This window comes from Anabrus simplex, chromosome 6 (genome assembly GCF_040414725.1).
Source record: "Anabrus simplex isolate iqAnaSimp1 chromosome 6, ASM4041472v1, whole genome shotgun sequence".
Classification (NCBI taxonomy): Eukaryota; Metazoa; Arthropoda; class Insecta; order Orthoptera; family Tettigoniidae; genus Anabrus; species Anabrus simplex.
In genome coordinates, this window is record NC_090270.1 from 265,477,396 (window position 1) to 265,490,972 (window position 13,577).

A 13,577-nucleotide genomic window follows, 5' to 3' on the forward strand; every position below is an offset into this window, starting at 1 on the left:
AGTTCTTGCACTTCCTTAATGGTGAAACTGACATTATTTTGAGCCGCATGTCCCTTAACCTGGCTTCATACAAGCTCTATTGGGTTTAAGGAGCAATGATACGGAGGTAACCTTAATACGCGTCATCCCGACTCCGCTGCGGCCTTGTCAACCCGGTACTCGTTACAAGCATCATGAATATGCTGTGGCATTAGTGCCAGTAGGTCAACTTTAATCCACTGCGGATCATAGGAAATTCCTTTTGAGTCTAGCCAGTTCTGTATGTTTACCTTTCTCCAAGACTTGTTCAGAATTCTCTTGACTTCAACAGAGTGATAGGGAGCATTATCTAAAACAATCACAGCATTGATTTCTAGACGGGGAAGAATTTCAACAACATTTCTAGAATACGTTTCCATCCATTTCCTCATGATAATCCTTTGTAGACTTTGATTCGAACAATAACAGTCCCCCTTCCACAAAACCGTTTTCATTTCCTATGTGGAGAACAATAAGCCGTTTACCCTTGCCAGAGGAGATTTCAACCCACTTGATAATCCCCTAAGATATCCATCTTTGCTAAATTTTATAGTTTCATCTTTCCAAATTTTTGTAGTAGTGTGCCCTGCATTTACCCACATTTCATCAAGGAAATAAAGAGGCCTACCCTCTTCATAAAATTTCCTAATCTGATGTAAATACTTCCTTCTCCACAACACTATTTCATCCTTTTCAATAAGCACCCACTGGCGATTTCTAGGCACGTAAGTGAAGTTCTTAATTTTTAACCACCAAGCTCAGTAGCTGTAGTTGCTTAAGAGCGGCCAGTATCCAGTATGGTAATTCTAAATTCCCATGGAGGGAATTAGATATTTTTCCACCAATAGAGCATATCAAAAATCAGATCAAAAATTAGATGTTGGCTTTTCAGGCGTTTGCTCTATTAACCAGCATTTCGTCTTAGTATTCGGGAGATAGTGGGTTCGAACCCCACTGTCGGCAGCCCTGAAGATGGTTTTCCGTAGTTTCCCATTTTCACACCAGGCAAATTCTGGGGCTGTACCTTAATTAAGGCCACGGCCACTTCCTTCCCACTCCTAGCCCTTTCCTATCCCAACATCACCATACGACCTATCTGTGTCAGTGTAACGTAAAACAACTTGTAAAAAAATTTTTAACTGAAGCTAATATTTTATTCAGAGTTGGTATTACATTTCTTAAAAAAAGTCGTGAATTTTTTACAGATAACGTCTTTTGTAAACTAGTATTTTTCATTTAGCTTTGTCACTTTACATGTTTTCTTAGGAGTACCGGTAACCAGTTACCAGTTTCCTATCAACCTAAAGTTCTTTCCTAGCATGGTAAATGCTTGCCTTGGAAATACCTGTTACATCAGGCACTGCACGTGTTACTTCATCCAGAATACTTCCAGGATTTTCTTCATGAAATTTGGAAAACACATTTAACACACACGTCTTCTTGCCACTCGTTGGTGGTTTTCCTTTTTTATGTTTAATCACAGACTGGCCTCATTCATGAATGGTTTACGATTACAGCACTTCTCTCTCTCTCTCTCTCTCTCTCTCTCTCTCGCACACACACACATTCTGGACGGACGTTTGCATTTCCAACTAATTAAACAATATACTTGATAAACACTGTGTATTATTTCCATTCACAATAAACTTAGAACAAGCAAGCAAAGTGGACATGTGCTTTGGATCAGCAGTCACTGAGCTAAAGGGTTCAAGGAACATGTTTGTGAAACGGATCGTCGTTTCCCATAAACTCTTCCATCAAGTGACTTGCCTCCCTATGTCGGGGAGACATAACATATATGTATATACATGTGGGAAAGATAAGGAATACTCAAATGATATTGCTAATGATAAGCAAGAGTATCATATTTTAGACTTGTTACATTTTTTCTAAACTATGTAAGTTGAGGAACATTAATTTTTGTACATTTGTTCATATAGGGAGTGCAATACTAAATCCAACCTCGCAAATGTTGTATACTCCAACTCTCAAACACAGTGAGACAGACTGTAGTTACAAGATCAGGTACATAGCCTATTAATAACAACTGTCCAAATCGAAAACCATGATAATATAATTAGATCTTTGTTCCTTCTACAGCAGATGGTATTAAGAGCCATCAAAATGAAAGAATTTTGTCCTGAATGACGTTCTTCACATGCCAGTAACTTTACTGTGAGTATGTCCAATCTTTGTCCTGTTTCTCAGTGGGTTGAGTATCAATCAATCAATCAATCAATCAATCAATCAATCAATCAATCAATCAATCAATCAATCCAATCAATCAATCAATCAATACTGATCTGCATTTAGGGCAGTCGCCCAGGTGGCAGATTCCCTATCTGTTGCTTTCCTAGCCTTTTCCGAAATGATTTCAAAGAAATTGGAAATTTATTGAACATCTCCCTTGGTAAGTTATTCCAATCCCTAACTCCCCTTCCTATAAATTAATTTTTGCCCCAGTTTGTCCTCTTGAATTCCAACTTTATCTTCATATTGTGATCTTTCCTACTTTTATAGACGCCATTCAAACCTATTCATCTACTAATGTCATTCCACGCCATCTCTCCGCTGACAGCTCGGAACATACCACTTAGTCGAGCAGCTCTTCTTCTTTCTCTCAATTCTTCCCAACCCAAATATTGCAACATTTTTGTAACGCTACTCTTTTGTCGGAAATCACCCAGAACAAATCGAGCTGCTTTTCTTTGGATTTTTTCCAGTTCTTGAATCAGGTAATCCTGGTGAGGGTCCCATACACTGAAACCATACTCTAGTTGGGGTCTTACCAGAGACTTATATGCACTCTCCTTTACATCCTTACTACAACCCCTAAACACCCTCATAACCATGTGTAGAGATCGGTACCCTTTATTTACAATCCCATTTATGTGACTACCCCAGTGAAGTTCTTTCCTTATATTAACACCTAGATACTTACAATGATCCCCAAAAGGAACTTTCACCCCATCAACGCAGTAATTAAAACTGAGAGGACTTTTCCTATTTGTAAAACTCACAACCTGACTTTTAGCCCCGTTTATCAACATACCATTGCCTGCTGTCCATCTCACAATATTTTCGAGGTCACGTTGCAGTTGCTCACAATCTTGTAACTTATTTATCACTCTATAGAGAATAACATCATCCGCAAAAAGCCTTACCTCCGATTCCACTCCTTTACTCATATCATTTATATATATAAGAAAATATAAAGGTCCGATAACACTGCCCTGAGGAACTCCCCTCTCAACTATTACAGGGTCAGACAAAGCTTCACCTACTCTAACTCTCTGAGATCTATTTTCTAGAAATATAGCAACCCATTCAGTCACTCTTTTGTCTAGTCCAATTGCACTCATTTTTGCCAGTAGTCTCCCATGATCCACCCTATCAAATGCTTTAGACATGTCAATCGCGATACAGTCCATTTGACCTCCAGAATCCAAGATATCTGCTATATCTTGCTGGAATCCTACAAGTTGAGCTTCAGTGGAATAACCTTTCCTAAAACCGAATTGCCTTCTATCGAACCAGTTATTAATTTCACAAACATGTCTAATATAATCAGAAAGAATGCCTTCCCAAAGCTTACATACAATGCATGTCAAACTTACTGGCCTGTAATTTTCAGCTTTATGTCTATCACCCTTTCCTTTATACACAGGGGCTACTATAGCAACTCTCCATTCATCTGGTATAGCTCCTTCGGCCAAACAATAATGAAATAAGTACTTCAGATATGGTACTATATCCCAACCCATTGTCTTTAGTATATCCCCAGAAATCTGATCAATTCCAGCTGCTTTTCTAGTTTTCTACTTTTGTATCTTATTGTAAATGTCATTGTTATCATACGTAAATTTTATTACTTCTTTGGCCTTAGTCTCTTCCTCTATCTCGACATTATCCTTGTAACCAACAATCTTTACATACTGCTGACTGAATACTTCTGCCTTTTGAAGATCCTCACATACACACTCCCCTTGTTCATTAATTATTCCTGGAACGTCCTTCTTGGAACCTGTTTCTGAAGTGGGATGAATCTCTATAGTAAGTTTTTACGACTAGATACCCTTTTTTGATGTCAACTTCATCAGAGGAGTTACCGAGATGAAATGATGAAATGAATGATGTGATATGAGACAGCAGGAAGGGAGAGGTTCAAATCTGGTGTAGGCACATAGCCTACTCCTGTTGTATAGCACCAAGGAATCTACACAAGTTTTAATGTCCCCATCCAATAGATGAGTCACCATCAAGAGTGTCATATGCCTTCAGTCTATATGAACAGTGCAGAGAGGTTTGGAATTTTATCCAGACTTTTGGCATGCAATCTAGTGATTATAAATTGTATACCACAACCTTACCTACCCTGCTGGCCAAGATACTGATTGTGAATTATTTTCCACCAAGGGACTCGAACCAGCTAACCAGTAACTTCACTGTCTAATTTGAATAGAGCCAATCCTCTACGTCACTGGCTGAACACAAAAGGTGAGCACCTAACCAACTATGCTACATAGCAGGCAAGTGCAAGATCTCTAATAAACTATGGTATAATGAGACATCAACTCAAGAAATCTGTACATAACCTTTTTCAATTGTATTTTGAACATTTTTTTTTTCCCTATTTGTATTACGTTGCACACAGACGCAAATTTTAATTTAAGTATCCTTTTCACAAATGCCTGAAGACTGTTACACACATTGACATTTTTATTCATGCCACCTAATGTTATTACAAAAAGTGTATCACCATAGACGCTTTTAAATATTTTAAATATGTATATTTGTAAATAAGATTTCAAACACAATTGTAGACACGAATCATAATTTAAGTATCATTCACACATATTACCTCACCCCCCAACCTCCCCCCCTCCCCCCTTCCTCCTTTCATTTAGAGCACCTAGAGCAATAGTTTTTAGGATCCTATGGGACATAGTTTTAAGGTTTAATGTGCTTACTATCCAAATGTTTTCATGTAAGCTATTTATGTACAGCTGAGAATGACCACTAAGTGGTCGAAACATGTTCTGTGTGTGCTAATGTATTTTTAATTTTGCCAAAGGCAAAAAGTAAAGTATCGATTAGGTGGTTTTTAAATTAATTTGTTGATTGTACTCATTGATACGGTCATGAAGTGGACAGCTTGCAATAAGATGGGAAAAAGCGAACATCTTGGTGGAATGATGAAGTGAAAGCAGCTTGTAAATGTAAAAAGAAGGCTCATCAGAAATGGCTCCAAACAAGGATTGATGCAGACAGGGAATTGTACGTAGATGAAAGAAACAGAGCGAAACAAATAGTTGTTCATTCCAAAAAGAAGTAGTGGAAAGATTTTGGTAATAAACTGGAAAGGCTAGGTCAAGCAACAGGGAAACCTTTCTGGACGGAAAAAGGAAATGAACAGTGTTTTGGGTAATTCAGGTGAACTCATAATAGATCCCAGGGAATCACTGGACGGTGGAGGGAATATTTTGAAAATCATCTCAATGTAAAAGGAAATCTTTCTGGTGGTGTCGCGAACAACCGAGCTCATGGGGAGGAGGAAAATGATGTTAGCGAAATTATGCTTGAGGAAGTGGCAAGGATGGTAAATAAAGTCCCTTTTCAAAAAGAAGTAGGAATACATTAAATTAGACCTGAGATGGTGAAGTATAGTGGGAAGACAGGGATCAAATAGCTTCATAGAGTAGCAAGATTAGCACGGAGTGTTGGTAAGAGACCTTCAGATTGAACAAAAGCAGTAACTGCACCTATCTACAAGCAAGGGAACAGGAAGGATTGCAACAACTATCATGGGTATCTCACTGATTAGTACACCAGGCAATGAGATTTTCAGTATGTGCCAGGTAGCTGAAAAATGCCACGAGAGGAATAGACAGTTGTGTTTGTGTTTCGTAGATCTAGAGAAAGCATATGGCACCGAACCGAGGGAAAAGATGTTCACCATACTGGGGGACCATGGGATTAAGGGTAGATTATTAAAATCAATCAAAGGAATTTATGTTGACAATTAAGCTGCAGTGAGAATTGATGGTAGAATGAGTTCTTGGTTCAGGACATTTACAGGGGTTAAACAAGGCTGTAATCTTTCACATTTGTTGTTTACATGGATCATCTGCCACAGGGGTCCCGGGTTTGATTCCCGGCAAGGCTGGGAATTTTAACCATCATTGGTTAATTTCTCTGGCACAGGGGCTGGGTGTATGTGTCATTTTCATCATCACTGCATCCTCATCATGACGCCCAGGTCACCTACGGGCATCAAATAGAAAGACCTGCACCTGGCGAGCCGAACATGTCCTCGGACACTCCCGGCACTAAAAGCCATATGCCATTTCATTTCATTTCATCTGCTTAAAGGCACAAGGTGGCAGGGAGGGATTCAGTTAGGTGGAAATGTAGTAAGCAGTCTGGCCTATGCTGAGGACTTGATCTTAATGGCAGATTGTGCCGAAAGCCTGCAGTCTAATATCTTGGAACTTGAAAATAGGTGCAATGAGTAGGGTATAAAAATTAGCCTTCCGAAGACTAAATGAATGTCAGTAGGTAAGAAATTCAACAGAACTAATTGCAAGACTGGTGATACAAAGCTGGAACACGTAGATAATTTCAAGTATTTAGGATGTGTGTTCTCCCAGGATAGTAATATAGTAAGTGAGATTGAATCAAGGTGCAGTAAAGCTAATGCAGTGAGCTCGCAGTTGCTATCAACAGTATTCTGTAAGAAGGAAGTCAGCTCCCGGACGAAACTATCTTAACATCAGTCTGTTTTCTGACCAACTTTGCTTTACGGGAGCAAAAGCTAGGTGGACTCAGGATATCTTATTAATAAGTTAGAAGTAACAGACATGAAAGTAGCAAGAATGATTGCTGGTACAAACAGGTGGAACAATGGCAGGAGGGTACTCAGATTGAGGAGATAAAGGCCAAGGTAGGAATGAAATCGAAGGATGAAGTTGTACGCATAAACCGGTTTCGGTGGTAGGATCACGTGAGGTGAATGGAGGAGAATAGGTTACCTAGGAGAATAATGGACTCTGTTTAGGAGGGTAAGAGTGGTAGAGGGAGACCAAGATGATGATGGTTAGACTCAGTTGCTAACGATTTAAAGATAAGAGATATAGAACTAAATGAGGCCACAGCACTAGTTGCACATAGGAAATTGAGGCAACGTTTAGTAAATTCACAGAGGCTTGCAGACTGAATGCTGAAAGGTATAACGGTCTATAATGATGATGATGATGACCTATTGTATAATAGTACGACTGGTACTACTAGTACGACTACTACGACTGGGAAATAAGTCAAAAATGGTAATATACAGCAAGTTGCTTTACATCGCACCGATATAGATAGGTCTTATGGCAATGATGAGATAGGAAAGGGCTAGGAGTGGGAAGGAAGCGGTCGTGGCTTTAATGAAGATACAGCCCAAGCATTTGCCTGGTGTGAAAATTGGAAACCATGGAAAACCATCTTCATGGCTACTGACAGTGGCGTTCAAACCCACTATCTCCCAAATCTAAGCTCGTGGCTGTGCACCCCTAACCACATGGCCAACTCAGTCAGTGGGTAATATATGCAGACAAGGTAGAAATAAAATATCTTGTAATAAAATATGGGATTTGAATAAAGTACCTAATTTTTAATATGTAACTTGTCAGCCGATCAGGCAATTAATAATAAAAAAGTCAATAAGTACTTGAATCTTAGAATCGAAGTCTCAAAGATCAGTAAGGATATAGACTTTTTAAAGCAATGCCTTTCAGAAGGGTCTTACCAAAATTTCTTAGTTCAACTTAAAAAAAAAAGTTTTAAATTTTAAGGAGCCATATACTAGTTTCCCATAGATTTTTATTCCATCGTTCTTTTAATATTTTAGTGTTAATGGTTTCGTACTGATGGCATTAGCTGAAGATGTCCAATAAGTGGACGAAACATGTACTAGTACTTGCTGTAAGGTAATAATTTTATCTGAATATATGATGTTTTGAATTGGTGGATCTTTTTCATTTGCATTTGTACATGTTTAGTGATGTCAATACGGAACCAAAATGAAATTTTTAATATGTAACATTGGCAATAGACACTCTAAAAATAAAAATAAATAGTTTAAATTTTTTTCTTGGAACACTGTGCATGGGTAACACTTTGGTCTTCTTTCTTGATTATACAGTTCTTTGTACAGAGTTCGCACAAAGTCCGTACACCCCTACTCGTTATTTATTTATTTCTATTGTCAGATACCCCACTGTTATCGATTGTGATTGTTGACAGCAGTTGGTGCAAGGTATTAAAAGAATGGCTGATACAAGTCATTATATGATTGAGGAACGTTTGTTGGCCGCTGTGTCGATTCATGAGCATAAAATTAGTGGCAAATCAATTAAAAATATGAGGGACGATTTTGTTGCACGGTTTGTGAAAGCAGCACCGACAAAGAAGACTTTGTTGGCATGGGAAAAGAAAGCCTTTTTAATGGGCAGTGTTCGCAACGTGCCAAGAATTGGAATACCATCCACCAGACTTGAACTTTGTGCTGACGTCGAAAAATCTATATTACCAATATAAATGGTCCATTATTGGACATTATAAATTTTCCGGTTAACTCATTCCTGGTTGCCAGCGCTTCGCCCCAGTGTGGTAAGTTAGACTCATCAGTTGGTAAATAGTGGCCTCCACAGTATGCACTAGCCATGCGTCTTGGTAGGTGTGCTATTTAGCATATGATGACCCCAACTTACCACACTGGGGCGAAACACTGGCAACCAGGAATGAGTTAGCTGGAAAATTTATAATGTCCAATAATGGACCATTTATATTGGTATTATAAATTTACTCATTCAGGACAAATATTTCAGGTTCCCTATGTGAATCAACATCTCAATCACGTGGAAAAATCTATCAAACAATCTCCGGTCAAATCCACACGGAAATGTGCGTCAGAGTTGGGGATACGAGTCAATACGGACCAATTAAGGACCGATATAGCCAAGTTTGTCGACTTTGAAAGTTGGGGATACCGGAATCAACCATGAGGAATCACATCAAAGTGGATCTGAAAATGAGGTGTTGGCATTCATTGAGTGTTAATGAATTATCAGATGATTTGGAGAGATATGTTGATGCTTGTGGTTGGATGCTGCAAGAACTCCAAACAATGGCTCAGAAGTCGTGTTCACTGATGAATGTGTGATTTATCGCAGCTCTCGTAGTCACAATGTTTACTTTTGGGGAAAACAAAATCCACTTTTTTTTTTTCAAAAAATCAAGCAAAACCCACCTCACGTCATGATCTGGGCCCGAATGACACAAATGCATCTGTTTGGCCCAAATTTTGTTTGATCGTTCTGTTAATCAGAACAGTTACCTCCAGATGATTAATGACCAGCTCATCCCGCAGCTGCAAAATGCGGGAATCTTAGACGTTGTTTGGTTTCAACACGATGGAGTGCCGGCTCACTTCGCAGTGGCTGTTCGACAACACATGAATGCAGTCTTTGGGAATTGCTGGACAGGTTGAGGATCAAACAATGATCCAGCTCCTCTTCCATGGCCACCAAGGAGCCCTGATCAAACAACACCCGATAGCGCATTCTGGGGCTACATCAAGCTTTCCAGACATTGACCAGTGAGCATCAAAACATGGCGGCATATTCAGCTGTGCAGAGACCCTGGAGGAACACACACAGATGTTTTAGATTCCTAAGATGTAAGTAGAAATAAATAAATAATGAGTATATGTACTTTTATATCATGTCAGTTTGAGTTTAATTTAATTTAATATAGGGATATATGGACTTTGTACAGTCATGTAGGAAGATACGTTTACATTAATAATTTTATAATTAAAATTGAGTTAAAATTTCTCCTATAAGCTGTCTACTTGAGCTTGATGTTGAGGTAATGTTAAAAGGTTTAACCTAACAGGAGAAACTCCTACATACATACATACATACATACATACATACATACATATCCCACGTCGTTCCATCTTAAGCGATGGGTCGGCGAACGAGGCTTCTCCACCACCTGCAGTCTCTGAACTTCTCTCCTTCTTCGATACTTTCCAAAGTATGTCCTCGCTGTTGAATGTCGATCTTCACCATGTCCTTGTACCTGAGTCTTGGTCGCCCTTTTGGTCTCTTGTGTTCAAGTTTTACATCATACATTTGTTTTGGTAATCTGTTATCTCCCATGCGTCGCATACGTCCATACCATCTCAGACACTGCGCTGTTATTCTGTCCTGCAGTCTTACAACTTGAGTCTGCTTGCGGATTTCCTCTTTACGGACTCTGTCCCTCCGTGTTTTACCGATCATGCTACAAACAAATCTCATTTCTGCTGCCTAGATTCTACTAACATCTTTATTTCTCATGGTCCATGTTTCACAACCATAGGTCAATGTTAATTGTGCTGTAATACAGATGTTACATATTTGCCAGTGTACAATGAAGGTTCCAAGATATTTTTTGTTGAGGAGTTTCCCTGCTGGTCTCCTTATAACTCAGTTTTAATTAGTCTACAGATAGACCATATCGCTTGAAACACTGAATATTTTTTTAATAAAATCCAATTTCAATTATTAAGTTTGTCTTCCTTGGGCTGTATTTTAAGTGTTTGTCAAAACTGTAATGCTGAGTACATCATGCAATATTATACACTGTAGTTTTTAATTAAATATATGAAATGAGTCTAATAGTGTTTTTTAAGATTATATAGTGATGAACATTTTTCTTGAATGTCCTACATTCTGAAGCACCAGACCTCTTTTTCTGGAAATGCCATCCGATCAGCCTGGACAGGAAGGAGTAGGCTACGTACCGACATAAGGTTTTACCCTCCCCCTAACTTATTATCATTGTCATCCCACATCCATATGCACAGGTCACCTACGGGTGTCAAACAGAAAGACCTGCACCAGGAGAGTCGAACATGTCCACAGGCTCTCCCAGCAGTAAAAGCCATATGACACATAGATAAATAGCAAGATAGATAGATAGATAAAAAATTTAAAAAACAGACTGCCTTGGGAGCAGCCGAAGCTATTTCAATTACTGTCTAAGATGTATGATACAGGAATATTTTTATCCCAATTTTAAAAAAAAGCAGGTGCAGGTAAATGTGAAAACCACCACACCAAAATCAGTTTAGTATCTCACACTTCCAAAATGTGAACACACATTATACAGTGACAAATTGAAGCTGAGTTAGAAGAAGATAGGTTTGACTTCCCAAGAAATGGAGAAACACAGGAAACTATATATTGACTATACATGGATCTCAGAAAATCAAATTAAGTAGAACAAGCCCACTTACATATTATGTTTAGATCTATCAATACATCCATGAAACTGCAATATGTCATAACCCTCAATTGTTTGTCACTAGTTGAAACATCACCGGGAATACAACTCTTTGCTTTCCAGGAAAATCAAACTGAAATATTTCTTGAAGTATTTCACTTAAGGTGTTAACATAATCCACAAGCCCGAAAATGGGAAAAAATAAATTTTGCTTTAATTGAGGGTTATGACATACTGACACTTCATGGACATGTCTGACTCGTTGGCTGAACGGTCAGCGTACTGGCCTTCGGTTTAGAGGGTCCTGGGTTCGATTCCCGGCCAGGTTGGAGATTTTAACCTTCATTGGTTAATTTCAATGGCCCGGGGGCTGGGTGTTTGTGCTGTACTCAACATCCCTGCAACTCACACACCAAACATAACACTATCCTCCACCACAACAACATGCACAACATGCAGTTACCTACACATGGGAGACGCCGCCCACCTTCATCGGAGGGTCTGCCTTACAAGAGCTGCACCCGGCTAGAAATAGCCACACGAAAATAAAAAAAGAAGAAAAACTTCATGGACATAATGCATTTGATAACGATGGTTGGACCAAGGTAATCAGATCAAATATCAAGAAAGAAGGGTTATTTACAGAAGTCAGCCTCCAGAGGTACGAACTGAGGACTATGAAAAAGAACCAGTTATCCAGAAAGGTGTGAGGCAGCCTGCCTGGTGCAGTTCTTGTAAGGCAGATCCTCCAATTAGAGTGGGTGGCATGTTAATGTGGTGAAGGATAGTGTTGTGTGTGAGTTGTACGAATGTTGAGGATAGTACTAAAATATAGTTCATGAAGCCAAGGGAATTATAAAATTTAAGATTAAAATCAAAATTAGAATCAAAGCCAGGACCACGAGCACCAAAGGCCAAGACGCAAGTCACTTGGCCATGGAGCTAGACAATGTTTATAAAGAACAAGCAATACAGGAAATCAAAGAGAAATTTGTAAGAAAGAATCACACTTCATGGAAAGGTAATCAAAGCCCTAAGGCCTGCCAATGATACTGTTATTGTGCTGAATGATCGGAGTGGCCAAGCATCATAACACGCTAACTTATGGATATGGAGCGAAGATCTGCATTCAGGAGACAAGTGGGTTTGAACCCCTGCATCAGATGTCCTGAAATGGTTTTCAGTAATTTCCCATTTTCTCTTCCAGGTAAATGCTGGGACAGTTCCTATTCATGGGCTACAGCCGAATCGTTCCATTTTCTTACGCCGGGAAGGACATCTGGCCATAAAAACATACCATTTCACCTCATCCACAGAGAACAAATTATTACTAGGCAGACTTTCAAAACTGTCACAAGTTTTCTTTTAAGTTAACAAAAACATACTTGCGCTCTCTTCGTGCTCTATGGAGTATCTTTCTCACTTGCTGTATTCTGTGAACCAGTCGTTCATTGTCCTGAAATAATCATTGAAAACAAATTGTTCTTACAATATAATAGAAAATACACAAAGAAAACAGATCAAGTCAGTAACAGTGCATTGATCTGCAGTGTGAATTCGTTTGCTATTAAAGAGCATTTGAAATATAAATTGAATTAAACGGATCTCAAGGAGTTTTCTCCTTCCTTTATTTCAATTTGAACTAATTGCATGCCATGAATGTCATGAGTGATGACCAATTCACATACCTGCTGTAAGATCTCACACCTTTCCAAAAGCAATTTATATTTTTTTGAGTATTTGTCTCTAATTTCTGTCTCGAAATTATCAACTTCATCTTCTGATTCCTCGGACAAATTACTTGTCCCCGACACTATCATTGGGATAATATTTTCAATATTTCACTAACACACATAACCTCAAATGCAACTTCATGTTTTAAATAGTGCCATTGCGTGGAAGTTTACATAGAGTTTTATAAATGTCCACCAAATTAGTGCTCATAATAAAACCTCTCTGGTTCGGCATTCAAGACATTAAACATTTCGATAAACTTACAAAATTGAAAATACAAAACATCTGACGAATATGAAACATTTGATGAAACTTGCAATCCAAGCTTATTTAACTCTGCTTCCACTCACTTCGACACGACACGATACCATTGACAAGAATAGGATCTGAATCGGAACCTCCCCGTTCTGAGATATATTATTACATTTCAATTTCGAAGTAATTATCAAAGTTAAAAAAGAAAAGGGGGGGACACTATTTATGACAACTTACACAAATTGTGACAA

The 13,577-nt window shown here is 38.7% G+C and overlaps 1 protein-coding gene across 1 annotated transcript in view; it reads right to left on the reverse strand.

Moving 5' to 3' along the window:
* Nucleotides 1-13,252, reverse strand: part of LOC136876427 (uncharacterized) — a 56,061-nt gene extending 42,809 nt beyond the window's left edge. The window contains exons 1-2 of the mRNA XM_067150398.2: nt 13,026-13,252; nt 12,723-12,793 (exon numbers count right to left, since the gene is read on the reverse strand). Of these exons, the coding sequence (XP_067006499.2) occupies nt 12,723-12,793; nt 13,026-13,157 (203 nt within the window). The 5' untranslated portion in view covers nt 13,158-13,252. The remainder of the gene's footprint in view (nt 1-12,722; nt 12,794-13,025) is intronic.
* Nucleotides 13,253-13,577: the final 325 nt, after the last annotated feature.